Here is a 19,343-nt window from a genome sequence, read left to right on the forward strand (position 1 = left end):
AGTTGACACCACTACTCAATTATGGTACTTATCGGTGGCGTTCTCTGAAATTACAAAAGTGGCACTAATCAGCTAATAGCTTAAGTGTTTTACCGTAGATAACGCCACCAGTCTTTTAACGACATTTAAAATCGTTAGAAGCGACAATTGTTAATGAATAAATTCGACTCGAAAGGAGTCAATAAACAATCGGACATCATTGGTAAAGTCACTGAATAATACTAAATAATAATATACTAATGCTTAAAGAATGCAGATGAAGCCTCGACAAAGGATAATTGAAGAGAATTGTAAGAGTATATTTAAAATTATATAGTACTGAATAATTTAGAACGAATTGATTTTTCAACGGAGTTTTACGGATGTATTAATTTACAACATTTTCAAATTGAAGTTTGATAATCATAGATTAAGCCTTAATAATTGATAATAAATGAAGTAAGTATATATGTTTACTAATAATTAGACCGTTGTATATACTACATACATATTGCAGATGATATTGTTTTTTCTTTGATATAGATTGCATTTGTAACGAGCATACAAAACATAAAAAATGGCGGCCTTTGTAAAGTCGTTTTCCTGTTATCGTAGTTTTTCGCCAATTTCAAAAAGATGCATCACTCCTAGTACAACAACAATCGCAGCGAAACATCGTTGTACATTTACTCAAAATGATGAAAATTACGATATCATTATAACCGGTGGTGGTATGGTCGGAACAACACTAGCTTGTGCAATAGGTTAGTCTTTCTTTTTATATTAAAGTCATGTGCAATACCTGATTATTGTTGAGAAAGTTGTGAAACGATAACTTTCTTAATTTCATAATATTACATTACACTCATAACAGTACATCTTTCCTTGCAACAGCTAATAATAGAAGACTTGAATGTAGGAGAATTCTTTTACTCGAAGGTGGCAAAAAAGTTGAATACAAACCACAAGAACAATATTCCAATCGTGTGGTTGCTTTAAATCAACAGACACGTACCTTACTTTCGAGTATAGGTGCTTGGCAACATATAGAAGCAATACGGTATTGTCCTGTACGAAAAATGCAGGTATTATGAAAATTTTTAAATAACACATTTAGTATCTTAAAAGATTTTAATATTTTACATTCTATGATAATGTTATAATTATGGCATTAAACATAATATTTTTAGTAGGTATGGGATGCTTGTTCTGATGCTATGATTGAATTCAATGAGGATCACTTATCAGAAGAGATTGCTTACATAGTTGAAAATAACTTATTGTTACATGCAGTAAACAAACAAGTGGCAGAGAAAGAAAATGTTACCATAGTTTATGACTCTAAAGTTGACAATATTAAATTACCTGAAGTTCAAGGAGGAGATGCAAAGATACAATTGCAGAATGGAAAAAGATATAAAACCAAATTATTGGTAAGAAAATGAACAATTTAATTCTACATTAATATGTTGAATACTATATGTTTTACTCAATCGCTATAGTCCCTAACAATGGTTTCTATTTTGTTAGTTAAGTTGTCCAAGCGTGCACTGATATTATATGAGCATCTTTTTAATTCTGCAGATAATTCGTTTAGTTGTTGTTGATTGTTGTCGTTTGTCGAAGCTGTGCTACAGAGTCTGCTTAATCTAGAATTACTGGTTCCCGTATTACTTCTGTTACGTGTAGATACGCTTCTAATATTTGTATTACGATTTCTCCTTTCGCTTACTAAACGGTAAATGGCTTTTATTAATTCTCGTGGTAAGCGGTTTTCACGGGGATCATTAGGTCGTATATGAAGGGCACAATGATGCGGTGGATGTAAAAGTAGTGCCCCTCTTCTGCATGTGTTCATAATTCTACTCGGAGCATGATCCAGAAGCTTAGAAAATAACATACTTTCCAAGTGTGCCACTAACTCTGCTCTACGTACTAATCTGTCCAATCCAGCACATCTTCGCAGTTCTTGTATATCTGATACGGCAAGGCCCATCATTAAATTTGTTAAAATTACCGTTACCAGGATAACAAAACTTAGAAGCATTAAATGTGCCGTACCAGAGTATAATATTGGTGCAGTTTCATCAAAAAATACATCTTCAAATTCTAATTCTCCGGACATCATTATAATAGTTTTTAATAAACCAACCAAGGGGTTAGCAAATGATTTATAGTTTTTATGCAATACACTGAAACCCAAGGAAAAGCCTATTATAAGGCATATGTACGCACCGATGAATTTAAAAAAATTAATTGAAACTTGGGTAAACATTTGTATGTAAAGACCAAACATTGGAAATCTTCCAACTACCATCATTAACTCTATCCAAATTAGTAGAATACCTAGAGCAGCCACATGATGCTGCCAATTATATACTGGCATAATTAGTACTACACTCGACACTAAAACAACGCTCCATTGAAGCCAATTTTCCCATCCTTTAATGTAGCACCATACACCGTGGGCCATTTGAAAGAATTCTTTACCCGCGAGCATTATAGTAAACATCAATACCGGCCAAAACAATATTTTCCTAAGTTTCTCAATATTCCAAAAGTACGTGACTGCAATATATGCGGTGAAAAATGCAACAAAGATGGAATGAAATACTAAGCTTAGTAAGAAAAATTTACGTATCCTTAACCATTTTAAGTAAAGGAAACTTTCGCATAATGGATGTTTTAAGACGTGTCTTTGTCCAACTTCCACAAGGCATAACATTAAATCAGTTTCGCCTCTACCGCCTGGAACCAACGGTCTGAAATCTAATCTCAGTTCACAATCAACGTCGCCCAATTCGTGATCGTGTAACGAAATAGCTTGATCCAAACGTGAAATAAATCTTGGTAACACGTCCGGCGTCCTGCGTACAATGAAACTTAATGCAGAAATACCACCTCTTGTTTTAGCAGTAACGTCTGCTCCTTTCGATAATAACATCATCACTGTTGATGAACTTTCATTTAATGCAGCAATATGTAAGGGCGTATAGCCAAATTTGTCTGCTTTATTGATAACAGCGCCAGCCTTTTGGAACAAAATGTATTTAGTTTTAAATGGAGACAGATTTTCCACGTAATTTTATTAATCAGTAAATTAACCTGCATCAATATCTTGACCAATTCTATCCCCCTAGTAGCTTTCGCAACCGCAGCATGCAACGGAGTACGACCATCGTTATCTTCTGTATTAACTTTAGCACCGTTGCTTATAAGTATATCCAAAGTTTCTGCTGATTGAGACAGAGCTGCCAAGTGTAGTGGTGTCTGACCTCTTGAAGTTTTTACTTCGCAAGCTGCACCAGCATCCAACAATAGCTTTGTGCATTCCGCACTCCCTTCTTCTGCTGATAAATGTAATGGTGTTGATCTCGTGGAACTAAATTGTACCCTTACATCTGCTCCATACTTCAACAATAATTTTGTACATATTACTGAACCCAGACTAGCTGCTACATGTAACGGTGTCTCTGTATAAACCTGTGTAACCGATGTTCATTGAAAACTGTCGAATTCCAAGTGCACCACTTCAAATATCTTATTCAGTACATATTTGTACATACATACTTGAGGATTGTTAGGACAAGCGCCTGCATTTAATAAAGCTTCAACACAATCTTCTGCATTACTTAAAACAGCATAGTAAAGAGGACTTTTCCCAGACAATCCAGCATTTACATCTGCTCCTGACTTTATTAAACATTTAACACAGGAAATGTCTCCAGTGGCAGCGGCGCAATGCAATGGTGTACATTTCTTATTAAAGTCCCATTCGCGTGGATTTGCGCCATACTTTAATAATTCTTCTAAAATCTTCACCGAAGCCGCGCAGGCAGCTAAATGCAACGGTGTCCTATGAAATGAATCCATTATTTTCCTTCAAAAATTCATCATCTTATCGTGCTACTTTATATACCTGCCATCGCTGTCTCTAACCGCAGCATTTGCACTTTTGCTCAATAAAACTTTTACCACTTCAGTATGACCCAAAAAGCAAGCAACTAAGAGACAAGTGTTCGGCCACCTCTTTAAAAGTTGTAAAAAGTTCACATTTGTCGATGCTTCGTTTTCAGTACTTAAGAACGGAGTATGTATACGTCTGTATTAAACATAATATTATAGTATTATGTAATAAAATTATATTCAAAAATAATTATTATGACCATGAATGCAATAATCGTTGTACCCTGTTGCATACGAAGGTATAGATATTTTCCTAGCGGTCGGTACCACCTCATTACCGTCGCTATTTAAAAATTCGTTTAAAATTTTATGTAAAGTATCGCCGTGAAGAGTTGGAATAACGGAAAGTACATGTTCCCCAAATGGAAGATTAGAAAGAGTTGAAACAATCTCCTCTTTGCTCCACGGTTGTTGTTTTATCATTGGTGCTTCTCTTATGTGGTAGACAGCAGAGTCGGAACTGGTTTCTGAACTTATACTACTGTTGTCTATATCATTCATCCAAATATGTTCGCAGTCTTCCTAAAATTACTTGTATTTAACAATCAACGTTCAAACACATTTTCCCGTACTTACAGTATCGTTAACAACAATCGAGGGTGTTTCCATTACGCCTCCTGTATTTATTTCTTCTTGAGAAATACGATTACTTAAAAATCTACTCAGAAGAGCTTTTCTCTTTAGGATTGACATGCCACTTTATGTGAAATTTTGTTTCAACTTTTATAGACCTAAATAAAAATCGCAAGATCACGTTCTTTTTCATTGCCGAAATTATGAAAATTACAAAGTTTGTAATACCTGCATATTGTGCACCATCTGCCTTTAGTCCCAAGTACTTAAAAACTATTTCAGTTGCCAGTATGGTCCAGAGCAAGACCACACATGTTGCTTGGTGTTTATAAAACAGAACTGGCATATATTTAGCTCTCACTAGTTCTTGCTGTAAGTATGGGGCAGGGGAAGATTCCTTCTTCAAAATTTTTTTATTCTACTAATATCTCTTGTGTTGTTACTATTGAAAAATAATATATAAAACTTATATGCATTTTGTGTTACTCTTCACTTTTCACTTCACATACTTAGTCATATAACTGATAACAACATCCTTTGAGGAAACTACTGTATTTCTTGTATGTTATTTATTCCTTTGCATCATGAATGGTGTGTTTACATGTGTATAGTATACTTTAAAGCTTGCAAAATTGAAGTTTAGAGTTTGCACGAAATTTTAAATTGTGGATGCATTCACAAATTACCATTTATGCTTAAACATGAAATTATATGGTCATTATAAATGTCACAATATGAAATTGAACTGTTTATACATATAATATGTCATATAATATATAAAAAGTCATCCATTCTGACCAAACTAAGTGTAAAATAATTAAGAATTGCATTCAGTACTTCTACTGAAGTGTGGCAGAGAACTGAAGTTATTTCCAGACATATTGCTAATCCCTCTTTCTTCTTCCCCTTCCAATAAGCATAACACTGGCATTGTTTCTATAGAACATTGTAATATTTCATTTCTTCTTTATTATGATAGTACCATCAATTTTTTAATAAGACATCAAACCAAATGTTTGTTACAGGTTGGAGCAGATGGTGCAAATTCACTGGTACGACAGTCTATGGGTGTACAATATGTGAAATGGGATTATAGTCAGTTAGGTATTGTCGCTACACTTATGTTATCAGAGGTAAAAATTATACTGGTACCAAATTATTTCATTTTTCAAGTTTACATTAATTTTATTTTTGTTTCAGCCGACAGAGAATATCGTTGCGTGGCAAAGATTCCTGCCAACAGGTCCAATAGCATTACTCCCCGTAATTTTTATATTTTTATAAACAGTTAGAATTAAATGGATATTAGACTGACTATTTTTTTTATTATAGCTAACAGATTCTCTTAGTTCACTCGTGTGGTCTCTACCGACAAATGAAGCAAAGAGACTTTTAAAAGTTTCTGAAGAAGAATTTGTTGACAGCGTGAATAACGCGTTATGGAAACTTTACCCAAAAGATGGTATAGTTGAAAGTGGCTTGCGAGCCCTTCAACAGTTACTCAAAGGTTTATCTTTACGAACGGGAGTGGCCAGACAATTACAGCCATCAATATCAGCTATTGCAGAAGGATCACGCGCAGCATTTCCTTTACAGTTTGGTCATTCAGTATCTTACGTTGGGACAGGAACTGTTTTGGTTGGGTTAGTAAAGAAAGAGATGCATGACTGGTACTTCAGTATTGTTATAAACATTTTCGTTACTTTAACGTTTGTGTTTATATAACAAATGTACAATTATATTGTATAAGATTATAAATTTTAAATAAAATTTTCAGAGATGCAGCACATAGAGTCCATCCGTTGGCTGGTCAAGGTGTTAATTTAGGTTTTGGAGATGTAACAGTATTAGTCCAACTTCTAGCAGAGGGTGCTATAAATGGAGCTTCTTTGGGTGATATGATGTATTTACGGAAGTATGAAACGTTAAGACAGCGGTACAATGTTCCAACGATGCTTGCCATTGACGCATTACACCGGTTGTATAAAGGAACCGCGGCTCCTATTGTCCTAGCCAGAAGTTTGGGGTTGCAACTGACGAATGCTATTCCTTTAGTAAAGGTGAAAGCCATATAATAAACAGAAATTTAGATTACATAATATTCTTCATTCCACATGAATTGAAGTAGCACAACTTATTTCAGAAAGCCCTGATACAACATGCATCTGGCCAAGAAGTCAGTCGATGATGTTTCTGAAGTGAATATAAAACATACTTTTGTATTATAGTCTTGTTACTGCTTTTGTAATACCGATTTCGAATAGTAATTATTTACGGCATATAATGAAGCCGTCGGAATTGGAAATGTAAACATTAATCTGTAATATATTGTTCACATACATGTATTTCGACACAGTTTTATGATACATAATAAAAAAATATGTGTGTAGATATGTACATGTATCAATGTTCATTCTTAATAGCGTTGTGTTTTTAATTTTAAAAATATATTTATTGTCTTCTACAAAAATATTTCGTATCACTTTTAATATGTCTAACATCGCGTTAAATGTTTTAATCGTTCAACAAGTGACAATAAATTTACAAGTTCCATAAATTAACCGTCATCTATCGGTATCTAAACCTATAAATATTTACCAACAAACTTCAGTATGTAAAAAGAAAGCATAGTACAATAGTATAATCATGCAAATTATCTATTATACCACCACGTGTGCAAAGGTTAATAATTCATGATTGGATGCAGGTTAACATGTCACTTTTTCAGAAGAAGTTGATACGTAAAGAATCATTCAATAAAACTAGTTTGGTACATTTAAAGGAGAAATTGAAGGAATTAAATCATTCTATAAAGCACAATTATTAACTTCATTTTTGGTCCTAGTTTTTTTATTTAAATACATAAATATTTTTAGTAGAGGTTACCACATGGCCCTTGAAATTTATAAACAATTTTGTAACAAGAAATTGCCAGTGTATTACATAATTTTTGGTTTTTGACTAACTTTATACTGTATAAGAAAAGATTGATAAGAGGAAAAAGATTTCGGTTATATTTCAAAGGTGAGTTTATACAGTGACAGGTTAGATTTAAATGACATCCATCATGTCATGATCGAAAATAATCATGAAACGGTTCTTATAAATAATATTTTATTTCAGGTGGTCCAAATCAATTATATGAAAATCTTGTTATTTTATTTTCAATCAACTGATGATGTTTAAGTCAAAAAGATTATTAAAAACAGCTGCAGTTGGAATAATTGGATTTGGTACTCTGGCATCTCTGAGAGCTAATGAATATGATTTGGGATCTATAGGTATTGTAAGACTAGGACGTGCTGCAGCTACTGTTTTTGTAATAGGTAGACATTACAAGAACGAATTATATACAAGCAACCTAAATAAAGGTAGTCCAGAATATGAAAGCTTAAAGTCAAAGGTACACAAATATGGAGCAGAAAGACTTCTGGAGCTCTGTTGTGCAAATAAAGGTGTTTATATAAAAGTAGGTCAACATATCGGGGCATTAGACTACTTATTACCACCAGAGTATGTTAGTACTATGCGAGTGTTACATAGTTCTGCACCACAATCATCTTTCAAAGATGTATTAAATGTGATTAAAGAAGATTTCAAAAAAGATCCATATGAAATATTCGAAAGTATTGACAGTAATCCTTTAGGAACTGCCAGTTTAGCACAAGTTCATAAAGCTGTATTAAAGGATGGTAATGTTGTTGCTGTTAAAATTCAACATCGAGCAGTTAAAACAAATTCTTATGTAGACATAAAGACTATGACAACTTTGGTAAAGTTAACATCATTAGTCTTTCCAGATTTTAAATTTGATTGGCTTGTCGATGAAACTAAAAAGAACATTCCTAGAGAATTAGATTTTACACAAGAAGGGAAAAATGCTGAAAAAGTTCAGAGGCTGTTTTCACATTACCATTGGTTGAAAATACCAAAAATATATTGGGACATTTCATCCCGACGTGTTTTAACAATGGAATTTGTAGAAGGAGGTCAAGTCAATGATTTGAAATATATTCAAGGCAATAACTTAAATCCGTACGAAGTCAGCAGTAAGCTAGGTCGACTGTATAGCCATATGATATTTATTGTGGGGTTTGTGCATTCTGATCCACACCCTGGTAATATTTTGGTTCGAAAGAAAAATAACGAAGCAGAGATAATACTTTTGGATCATGGTTTGTACGCAGACCTCTCTAATGAATTCCGATGGGAGTATTCTAAACTGTGGTTAGCAATATTTGATAGTAACAAAAATGCAATGCAAATGCATTGTGCCAAATTGGGTGTGCCCGATTTATATGGGCTACTGGCTTGCATGGTATCAGGTAGATCGTGGAAAGCAATCATGGCAGGTATACAGAAAACTAAATATGATATCAACGAAAAGGAGGAGTTTCAAAAAGACATACCAAGTATGTTACCAGAGATTAGCAATGTACTAGAAAGAGTCAACAGACAAATGCTATTAATTCTTAAAACGAACGATCTTGTGCGTTGTATCGAACACTCTTTGCACACAGAATCTAGAATGTTTGCAATGATGGAAATGTCAAAGTGCTGTATCAATTCTGTGTATGGAGAAAAGTTGAAATCATGCACGAATACATGGATAAAGTGGAAACTTTCTATAGCCCAACAATGGTCACTATTCAAATTATCATTATATTACATATACTTAGGAGCGCTAAATTTCGATCTAAAAGAATCTATAGAATCGTTACTCAATAATAGCTATTACGCTTTTTAAGGAAAATTTTGTTTCGGAAAGAATATATTTTTATTTAAATTACATAGATTGTTATTTAAATAATGCAATAAAACGTTTTTTAGGGGTCTATTTAATTTTGTTCATTGGAACAAATTATTCAGAGATAATAGGCAAATTATTTTGTATAAAATATGCAAATAAATATTTATTGATTATGTTATATACGAACTAAAAAAGGTACAAATTAATAACTTATGTGCGGAATATTATTACTTCCATGTACGATATGTACAAATGTTGATATTTTCTGTATTAGTTATGTAAATTCATTGTAAAACAATAATAGTCAAATTGTCACGACATGATTTTTATATACATATGTACATAACTATATTGCGCATAGCATGTCTATTGTTGTTTCTTTATTGCATGAATAAAGATTGTATGTATTATTTACCTGCAGACAAAAGAAATTAACGTGTATTCGATCGTTTCTTAGATTTGATAAGAACATTATGTATACTATAAATAGATTCAATAATAAATTATATTTTTGTTTTGGTTTTAGACAGAAAAACAAAGGAGAAATAAAATTTTTTAAGTCAACCGTACTGTTAGTTGAATTTATTAAATAAAATCTCTTGTTCGAACAAGACGATAAATACATACATATATACATATATCTATTGTCCGTTCCCTTCGGGGAAAAGCGTCCTTTGTTCAAATATCCTTTCTTCGCTGTAACTCCAACATCTGTAAGCCATTTACAATGGCTTGTCCTTTGTTATTCGACCATCCCCATTTTTATGGGGCCCAATAGGGCCAGAAGCCAGACTTCAAGATGTTGCCATTACTACCGAATATTTCATTCTACAATTTTTTACATGTCTTACATCTTTTAGACATTCACTACAATTCTATTATTGAATTGCAATAAGCACGATAAATATAAAAATGAGGTCATAATATAATCAATGAGTCAGTGAAGTAAACTTCTTTTCTAAGAAATCCAAGCAAGTATATATACATATGTTATACGTTTCGGATCGAAATGCAATATTTGCGTCATTCGTTGCGCATGCCTGTTTTAACATATCATACTCAGTAAAATCGTAAAACAAATGCGTTAAAGACACGCAGTTTAATATTTTCCGTAACATTAACTGAATATGATAAATAAAAATTTAATTTCTATCAAAATATACATTTTTTTTTGTACATAGGTTCATAAATTACAGATTATTTCTAAAGAATTACATTTTTTTATTAATTATATTGTAGTTTTGATGTTTCACCATGATCAACATAAATGATTATTCTTTTCAGAAAAGAAAATAATAATACTGAAAGGAAAGCGTCCTTTCCTGACACATCTGTGAGGCGTAGTAGGTAGACAGTTACCCTTGGCAGTGTTGCCAGATGTAACATCTCTACGGGGAATCGATTTATGTACTTTAATTTATATAATTATATCTATATTTGTGTTGTGTTATTTTTTTCCTCCCTTCATATTAATATTGATAATGGTATCCATGCTTTCGTAAAAATGAAGGAATCCTACTAGCAAGAATGTTAACAATCTTTGATTCTCATATATTTTTCTTCCTAAATTTGATCTATTTATTCTAACATACCAGAAATTTTGGTATGAACATCATTTTGTAAGTATTATATTCAAAACTAAACCTGTTTTAATCTCATAATTTACCAGAATTCTCTGAATCGTAGTAACGTTTGCTCAACGTTGCAGAAATATTTGTCAGCGTCGTTGTAACAAAAATCTTTCAATTCAATTTATACCTAAAATATATAATACATTTACCTCTTATTTTAAAAATTTTATCAATACCTATACCATAATTTAGAAAAACAATTGGAAAATATGGAAAATATCATTGGAACACCTAAAACTACATCATTGATCGAATTGGCTCGAAGACCTGGCAACGCCGTAAATTATCCGCAACGGAATAGAGTATGACGTTGCTTGAGAAGGGCATTCAAGTGGTGGGGTAGTCGACCGCAGTACACATTCCTACGCCAAATCTCTTATTTGTGAATTGTACGAGTTTTTATAAATCTCGCCAAATATATTTAAAATTCAATGTGAAAATTATTATGTATATGATACAAAGTTGATTGGATGAAAGTATTTGCAAAAACAATGAGGAAAATAATATTAACGATACATTTTGTTGGGGACTATTTTCTATTGATCGCGCGGAGGTATACCACTTAGTACTGCGCTTGGGGATATAAAAGGCCCCCCCCAACGGGCGTAGCCCTGGCATTTCCTGAGTCATCATCGAGCGGCGAAGGCTGTATCTTGCTCGCTGATTTCAAGGTGTTTTCGAGTTACCACGGGATTCTCTTCCGTCGTTCAACAAGAAAACACGAGCTAGGTACAGGTTGGTGTCCTTCTTACTTATTCAGTAATTAGGGGTGAGAGAAAGTTTACGAACGTGAAGGGGGTGTGATTGCTGCTATTCGCTTTGTATGTTATTCTCTTGTGAGAAAACAAAGCAGAAAATTTCGAAGATATTCGTTACGTCGTATCGACGTTGGAAGAGAAAAAAATCCATCGAGGGATCGTGCATCAGCCAAGGGAGCTGTATCTACATCATGGTGGCTACAACGAGACCTCGAGAGATCGACGTCGATAAACCGAGCCATACTGAAGAATTAGCAAATTGGATCAGTCGAGTTCGCTGCAAGAAGCTGATGTGTCGTCGAAATCGGAAACGTGATCTACGCGTCGAGGCGGTCCTTACTTGTGCACTATTCAAGGCCGAGCACGAACTGCGTAGTAAACAATTATCTAGAATTTCAAAGTGGCAGCAGTTCAAAAAACAGTTTCTGAGAGACGGAGATTATTCAAGTTGCGACTTTTATGCCGGCGAAGATATCAAAATCTCGAAGTCTTGTTATCAAGAGGAGGATCCGTGGCGAGGTCCTTTGTGCCCGGAATTGACTAGTCTGGATAATTTCATGTCGAAATTGGGCGAGATTAAAATCCCGTTGCAGCGATGAAGAAACGAAAGAAAATGGACGTCCGGGTCTGAAAAACCTGGGAACGCATATTGAATCCAGTTCACGAAGACGTCGTTGGCAGTTTTGCCAATGGATAAATCTCGCGGCATTGGCTTTATCAGCAGTTTATGTGCCGTCTGAAATCCAATATACCGACCGCATCGCGGCGGTACTGTGGGACTCTGAAGTCGCATCACTATCCTGGTGTATATCTGGGTGTTTTTTACTTGCAGTCTCACCGTTTGAGATGGCAATGGGACGGGCGGAGGGAGTTGCTGTTTGCAGTGATGCTGTTTGCTGGGCATTCCGCAAGGGAATCAGGGATCCCATGTTCTAGAGTCTATCTACGCCTTTCACCGGTTTGGTTTGTAAACTGTATCGGAGCCAATGTACTTTCTTTTCAGTCATTTTTTTGTAACGATATGGATATTGGAAATATGAAAGTTAGTTGTTAATGTTAAAGAACATTTGATTTGGAATATTTTTTTCTTTTGCTTTTTCAGAAATACTACACGTTTGTTGAGACCTAAATTTATAGTTCTCGCCATGATACAGCATGGTCATAGAGTCACTCTAGCATAAGAGGTGTTCCATAAGTAAAGTTTATTTAAAGCTGGTTCCGAACATTGGAACAGCCTTTTATGCTGTATAGTGGCGAGGACTATACCTTTGTAGACACAATTTGAAAGATATTTGTACAGTATATTTACCTGAAACGATAGTCATAATACTGATTGTCATTCCAAAGAATCTGAAACTTGTGTAGATTTTGTACGTTATGCAAAGCGTGTTACTTTAACATCTGTGTACATATTGTTATATAGCAGAAGAGGAGCAGAATTTGAAAGAATAAATGTAAACAAGAAAAATGGGCAACCTATTATCTAAAACTTTTCTGATTCACCATTATTAATACCGAACGTCCTTTTCAGTCTGGCATACACCTTACAAAACTTATATCGCACGCAAGAGATCAGCACACATGTCGTCCAGGCTGTTGCTCGTCATCGGCGACGTCATTGGCCTGTCCTATAATAACCATAAGAGTGAAATAAGAGGAGTGGTGAGAGAGGTTAATTAGTAAGGGATGAGGAAAGGGGGCAAAATGTTTGTTTCTAGAAAATCGCGCACGAAGTATTGCGGCTGAGTTGCACGGCGAATCAAGTCATACAAACACCACCTTACGATCACACTTCCATATCTCGACCAAGCATCAACTATTCCCAGTCATCTGGTCGGTGAGATGTAAAGGCTCACTGCGAGACAAACTGCAGCAAACTTGACCCCTGTTCGGTGAGCTATTCCCTTCTCTCCGTTACCTGTGCAAACCTATTTTCTCAGGTGCAGAAAGGTTTTTCCCGACGCTTGCACCGCCTAAGTCGTACGTGGGTGTTGTTCTGCTTATTGACATACAATGCGAAGTCAACTAAGCTGGCTAGCCCAAGAACTGCATAGTGTGTCCCGTTCGAAATAGGCCGAGGGCCTCGAGGTATGGAGAGAGTAATTCATTGCATGTCTGTTGATTTGAGACGACCCAGAAGTGCCCAGATACTTATCGCAAGTAGTAAAATTAATTTTCATTCGAGCATGTGAATATTAAAAAAGGCTCAAACGGAATATATATATATTTATATATATAATTTTATACGCGTGGTACCGGTTTGTAATTTTTGTTTTGCGGCATCATGCCTTCGGATAATTATTTCCACAGATACGATGTTCCGGAAATTGTTCTGTAGGAACTAGAGCAAGAAGATCTGTGTAAAGTATGTTCTAGATATCAGAGTAAGGTAGCGCTTCTCGAGGAGAGGTATGGCGGAAGTTATGCGAACACAGGAAGAGGTATCAGTTCATATTACAGTTGAATTAACGCGAGGATTGAGCAGCACATTCGAAATTCTTTGGTTAAAACTTTGAAGACTTAGAAGAAGGTAGGGAGGGAGGCAGGAATTTGAGAATGTTTTCTTTACTACAGAAAGTTTCGCTCGAATATGGATGTGTGGAGCTGTAGTGCAATATTGACAACAAATAGGAAAGCAGCTGCATCGTATAACAGCTAATGGCAAATCTAAATGATATATTCATACCTTACTGGAACAAAGTGGTGCAGTATTATTTTTTACCTAAGAGAGGAAGTATGCGTATTGATAATCAGACATCTGGGAAGACAGGATAAAATGATTAATTGTCTACTTACCATTGAGAATATGAGCTGAAGGTTTGGTATAAACATGGTTTAAACAGAGTTCGCTCCTGTATATGCTTTGAGGAGCCATGGTATCATGTGTCATATGATTTTATGCATATCGTTTTTTAAAACTTCCTTGGGGGAGTTTCTGTTCGAATATCTTTTATACTGCAGGAAAACCTGAAAGATACGCATTTTGGATGCACAACTCTAAGGTGAAGCTACTAGAAGCACTTTTCCTCTTAATGGAACCGTATCGCGCTCTCGGTATTACGAAGGTACATCACGGTATGTTTAAGTACGGAAACCGGAAAAGGGGAAGGAACTACTATGTTTCAGCTAGAGACTGGTTAAGGAACGCGTATTACCCAACATGCAGTCGTGTGAGCTTATTATCCTTTAAAATCTTAACTGGGACCTGATACATAAAGTTGTACTTGATCGTACTATTGCGATGAGGAGTTTCTGATGTTAAGACAAATAGCATTTTTAAAGAGAGATGTAGACATTACGGAGGAAGGTAACAATTCAATATGCTGGACAACTCATTTTTTTGTAAATATTAGACGTATATACGGGGGAAAAGCTTTTGGGATGGGCCACGAAATTTTATGTAAGCTGCAGGACTGAAGCTGTGTGCGCGCCTCTATCGCAGTGGATAAAGTATATTCAGACGGAACTACTCATTATGATGGAACGCCGGACATTCCTTTATATTCATAGTAACAGCAGCAAGATACGATTCTGCAGTTTCAGTAACATTAAAGGAGCACTACTTTATTTTAATTAACAAGCATCTTGGTACACGAGCAAATCCATCGAATTTTTATTTCTTTCGGTTCTTTAGAAATGATTCGAGATGATTTGGAGATACTCAGTGAAGGAAAAGAATGGAGAGCAGCAGCCTATGTTATATGCGTTCATTTCCATTAAATTATCGTAATAGTGTTATCTTCAATAAGGTATTTTAGATCAACCAGGTGATGCATTTTACATATTTTTAAATACATATGGATAGTTCAGAATTATTGGTTAGAAAATTTTGTGTAATCATATCTGTTTAGAAACATGTGGGGAAGGGATGGGTGGAGGGGGGACGGTATAAACCAATTTTACCTTCTTTTCGCAGACATGTATGAGCAGGTGGACGAGTGTTGAAAGTTTGTTGTGAAACCTGACAAAGCATGACGACACACCACAGTAGCATTAACCCTTTGAAAATATATATAGGTGTATATATATTATTCTATCAGCGAGTTAGGATTGTTTGAATGTTTACTCATCAGCTATTGTTTGGGTGTACATTGCTGGCGAATGGATTTTTTTTTTATCTCTGCTACAGATAATGCAAGAAAATATCACATTTGAAATATCGGTTCTATAAATGGCCATTGATCCACTGGAAGGCGCTACTCAAAATACTGTATGTATTGCCCACTGGAACATTATTTCTTTCACATTGTTAGGAAGAAGAGATTTGATTCGATATTAGCAGAATTTTCGATGTCCTTAAAAGTATCTGTAATAGTATGAAAAATGCACTTTCGTGGATGAGTCTCACCATGCTTGAAGTACGAATATGGCCAGCCACTAGAAAGTATATTAGTCCTCTGTGCTTGAAATAAAAGGTAATGCATATGTCAGAAACGTGCAAATGATCCACCGCCAAGCTTCTATCAGGTAACGGTCCCTAACCATACATTCAATTAGACTTTATAATCGGACGTAAAAGATGGTATTCGTACGAATTGAATATTTACATCATAAGGTATGATTATTGCAGATTCATTGTTCAGTGTGTAGAGTTTTTCTTATAAAAATCTGTAACTTTTAATACGATAGATTAATGATCCATAAAAACATTGCTGTTTATAACTCGAAGGAAATTGTATAATCACGTAATTTGAAAGGACTACTTGGAACTAGTTCTACCATTTGTAGAATTCTATTAACCCTTTTGTGAATGAGTTGCATTTCAAGTTTGTATAGTGTTAAGTGCACAAAAGATCTTGTAATTGGATGCAGTATATCTTTGCTGTCTGCTAATGCGCTTGAAGTTTTGTTATATGAGAATTAAGAACATTGTCTTGGGGAATGCAACGGCTCAAGCTTTACAATAACAAAGCACATGCTCGGTCTAAAAGCCTTATATAACAACCTATTTGGATAATCAAACAGTATTGTTAGAAAGTTGATTCGTAGTAAGACTTCGGTAAGTGAATAATTGTGCAACGTGTACTTCCATTAAAACAAAGACAGAACAATGTCTTAGAGGCAGTCATTAGAGTGATGTAAATGTACATGTCATTAGTTTCTTACGATCTACTGTAATGCCCTGAGTGTTGCATTTTATGCTTTGGTGGCTTTTCTCGATCCAGGTAATTAGTATGTTCTGTATGCTTTGCTTGTACAGTTCATTTCTGTTACTAAATTCTACTTTTAAATAAGCATATACCATAGTGTGGTTAGGTGGAACCGGGGCGGGAGGGGTACATTAATCCAATGAAAGTTAGATATATTACAGAATAATATCCTGCAGCATAAACATTTTACATGCTTGTTACCGAATCCATACAATTGCTGGACATTACAATCAACGTGATGTAGGGTGAATTGAATATTTAAAGATGCTGGTATGAAATTCATGTAAAGGACCTACACAGTTCAAGGAATTGATTATTCCATTTCAAAAATATTCCTAATTCAACTGAAACTGCACTACAGTCATTAGTAGGTGTGAATTACTTTCGTGTGTTTTCTTCTCGAAAAAGCTAACCAAGTGTTTTAGAACCCGTTTTCCGAGTATTGAGTTCGTGCAAATGAGAGGAGGAGAGTGATTTGCCGTGGCAACAGCATCGAGTAATGCTTGCTTGAAATCCAAACATTGAGACTTCCACTCGCCGGCGGGTCCTGCATATTGGGGTGTGGTCTGTTACCTTAATTAGTGAATTCCTGTCGATTGTCGGATGATTACCTTGAAACAGTTTGGTCTGATGTAATGGGATTCTTGTAATGCTAAACGACTTGTTGCGGTCTGATGGCGGCGATGATGAGTAACAGGGGCACGCACACTATCCTGTTTAAAATGGAGTGTACTGACTTGGACATCGGGGTCGTTCGTTTGCGTTCCTGAAAGTGGAACTACGGGATAATCATTCCATATCGAGACAAAAATACGATTGAATGGGATATGCGTTTTCTTTTCGGATTTTCAATAGGCCTTGATGGATATTTTACGGTGTAATGCAACAGTCATCGGTGCAGAGTTCCAGCTAACAGGCCTTTTTTTTTTATAAAAAAATGTAAGAAGCTTGTGCTTGAATATTTCTTTCACTGTTTGTTATACGTAGGAATAAATTAATGGGAACGTTTTTATTTTCAGATTTTCTTGGTTAATGATGTGATAACATATATGAAATACCTTTTGGTATTGCATCTTTAATGCTTCCAGTTTTTGTTGAATTTTAAAATCATAAAATTTTACTATGATCTAGTAGATTGGTACATTCAAAGATGTTATATTTATCAGAAATTAAAGTACAAAGTAAACTTGCCGATGATAATTGGCTGATGATAAACGTCATCAAACTGGGTGATGATGATAAACGTCAGCAAACTGGCTGATGATGAACGTCATCAAATTGGCTGATAAACGTCAGGAAACTGACCGATAATATTAAATAGCACATCCTAAAGCAGCAATGGGCAAAGTTGGCTGCCAGGAGCTAAAACTTTTTTCCCGACCACCGACAGCCGTTACCATATGGATTAACTGAGACAAGAGTGAGCTTCTTCGTCTCTAGGCGCGTGAGGAGTTTTTAAGCTACCCAGTGCTGTACTAAATAGAATTCGTTCGATGAATTTAAGAGGAACCAAGAAAGCGTTATTATCTACAAAATGGTATAAAAGAATGTTAGGATATGGGTTTACGGGAAATCGTATGAAGAACAGGACGAATGCCTATTTGTTAACAGTAGAAGGGTGAGGAAGTTACCACTTCTGGAAATTTGTGAAATGCAAAAGAAACCTTCATCGTGGGACTTCGTGGTATGCTGAAGAAGAAACCGGTCATCGCGGGACTTCGTGGGATGGTGAAGAAGAAACCGGTCATCGCGGGACTTCGTGGGATGGTGAAGAAGAAACCGGTCATCGCGGGACTTCTGGTGGGATGCTAAAGAAGAACCCGGTCATCGCGGGACTTCTGGTGGGATGCTAAAGAAGAACCCGGTCATCGTGGGACTTGTCATGGGATGCTGAAGAAGAAACTGGTCATCGTGGGACTTCTGGTGAGATGCTGAAGAAGAAACTGGTCATCGTGGGACTTCTGGTGGGATGCTGAAGAAGAAAGTTTCGTGTGGCACTCTGAAGAAGAAACTGGTCATCGTGGGACCTCGTGGGATGCTGAAGAAGAAACTGGTTATCGTGGGACTTCATGGAATTCGGAGAACGGGACTTTCAACGTGGGACTTCGTGGGATACTGAAGAAGAAACTGATCCTCGTGGGACGCCGAAGATACGACCTTATCAACGTGGGACTTCGTGGGATACTGAAGAAGAAACTGATCCTCGTGGGACGCCGAAGATACGACCTTATCAACGTGGGACTTCGTACGATGCTGAAGATATGATTTTGTCGACGTGGGACTTCATGGGACGCTGAAGATATGGACTTGTCAACGTGGGACTTCGTGCGACGCTGAAGATATGGACTTGTCAACGTGGGACTTCGTGCGACGCTGAAGATATGGACTTGTCAACGTGGGACTTCGTGCAACGCTGAAGATGAACTTGGCAACGTGAGACTTCGTGGGACGGTGAATGTGAAACTGTCAACATGGGACTTCGTAGGATGCTGAAGATATGAAAGTATATCAACATATATGATTTCATGAGATCTAA

The 19,343-nt window shown here is 35.8% G+C and overlaps 3 protein-coding genes and 1 long non-coding RNA gene across 4 annotated transcripts; all 4 read left to right on the top strand.

Annotated features, from left to right (window-relative positions):
• The first annotated feature begins 530 nt into the window (after positions 1-530).
• Positions 531-6,593, top strand: LOC107194567 (ubiquinone biosynthesis monooxygenase COQ6, mitochondrial). The gene is made up of 7 exons (XM_015584208.1): positions 531-743; positions 874-1,064; positions 1,173-1,412; positions 5,544-5,651; positions 5,719-5,781; positions 5,851-6,161; positions 6,296-6,593. Exons 1-7 carry the CDS (start codon positions 557-559, stop codon positions 6,591-6,593), a joined length of 1,398 nt encoding a protein of 465 aa, XP_015439694.1. The 5' UTR covers positions 531-556.
• Positions 6,594-7,482: 889 nt separating this feature from the next.
• Positions 7,483-9,265, top strand: LOC107194569 (uncharacterized aarF domain-containing protein kinase 1). Its single transcript, XM_015584209.1, has 2 exons — positions 7,483-7,542; positions 7,642-9,265. The coding sequence occupies exon 2, from the start codon at positions 7,694-7,696 to the stop codon at positions 9,263-9,265; it is 1,572 nt and encodes a 523-aa protein (XP_015439695.1). The 5' UTR covers positions 7,483-7,542; positions 7,642-7,693.
• A 2,260-nt stretch (positions 9,266-11,525) lies between these two features.
• LOC107194988 lies at positions 11,526-17,861 on the top strand. Its single transcript, XR_001516351.1, has 3 exons — positions 11,526-11,634; positions 12,490-17,746; positions 17,827-17,861. It is a non-coding gene; the product is annotated as an uncharacterized LOC107194988 (long non-coding RNA).
• LOC107194987 lies at positions 11,662-12,296 on the top strand. Its single transcript, XM_015584719.1, has one exon. It carries the CDS (start codon positions 11,723-11,725, stop codon positions 12,254-12,256), a length of 534 nt encoding a protein of 177 aa, XP_015440205.1. The 5' UTR covers positions 11,662-11,722; the 3' UTR covers positions 12,257-12,296.
• Positions 17,862-19,343: the final 1,482 nt, after the last annotated feature.

The sequence above is a fragment of the Dufourea novaeangliae genome, unplaced genomic scaffold (genome assembly GCF_001272555.1).
Source record: "Dufourea novaeangliae isolate 0120121106 unplaced genomic scaffold, ASM127255v1 scaffold8, whole genome shotgun sequence".
Lineage (NCBI taxonomy): Eukaryota > Metazoa > Arthropoda > Insecta > Hymenoptera > Halictidae > Dufourea > Dufourea novaeangliae.

Excerpts from the sequence above, each read along its gene's own strand:
- LOC107194567 (XM_015584208.1), top strand. The coding sequence starts at position 557 with ATGGCGGCCTTTGTAAAGTCGTTTTCCTGTTATCGTAGTTTTTCGCCA. Across the intron at positions 1,065-1,172 it reads GTCCTGTACGAAAAATGCAG|GTATGGGATGCTTGTTCTGA; the intron begins GTATTATGAAAA and ends TATTTTTAGTAG. Across the intron at positions 6,162-6,295 it reads ACAGGAACTGTTTTGGTTGG|AGATGCAGCACATAGAGTCC; the intron begins GTTAGTAAAGAA and ends TAAAATTTTCAG.
- LOC107194569 (XM_015584209.1), top strand. The coding sequence starts at position 7,694 with ATGATGTTTAAGTCAAAAAGATTATTAAAAACAGCTGCAGTTGGAATA.
- LOC107194987 (XM_015584719.1), top strand. The coding sequence starts at position 11,723 with ATGTTATTCTCTTGTGAGAAAACAAAGCAGAAAATTTCGAAGATATTC.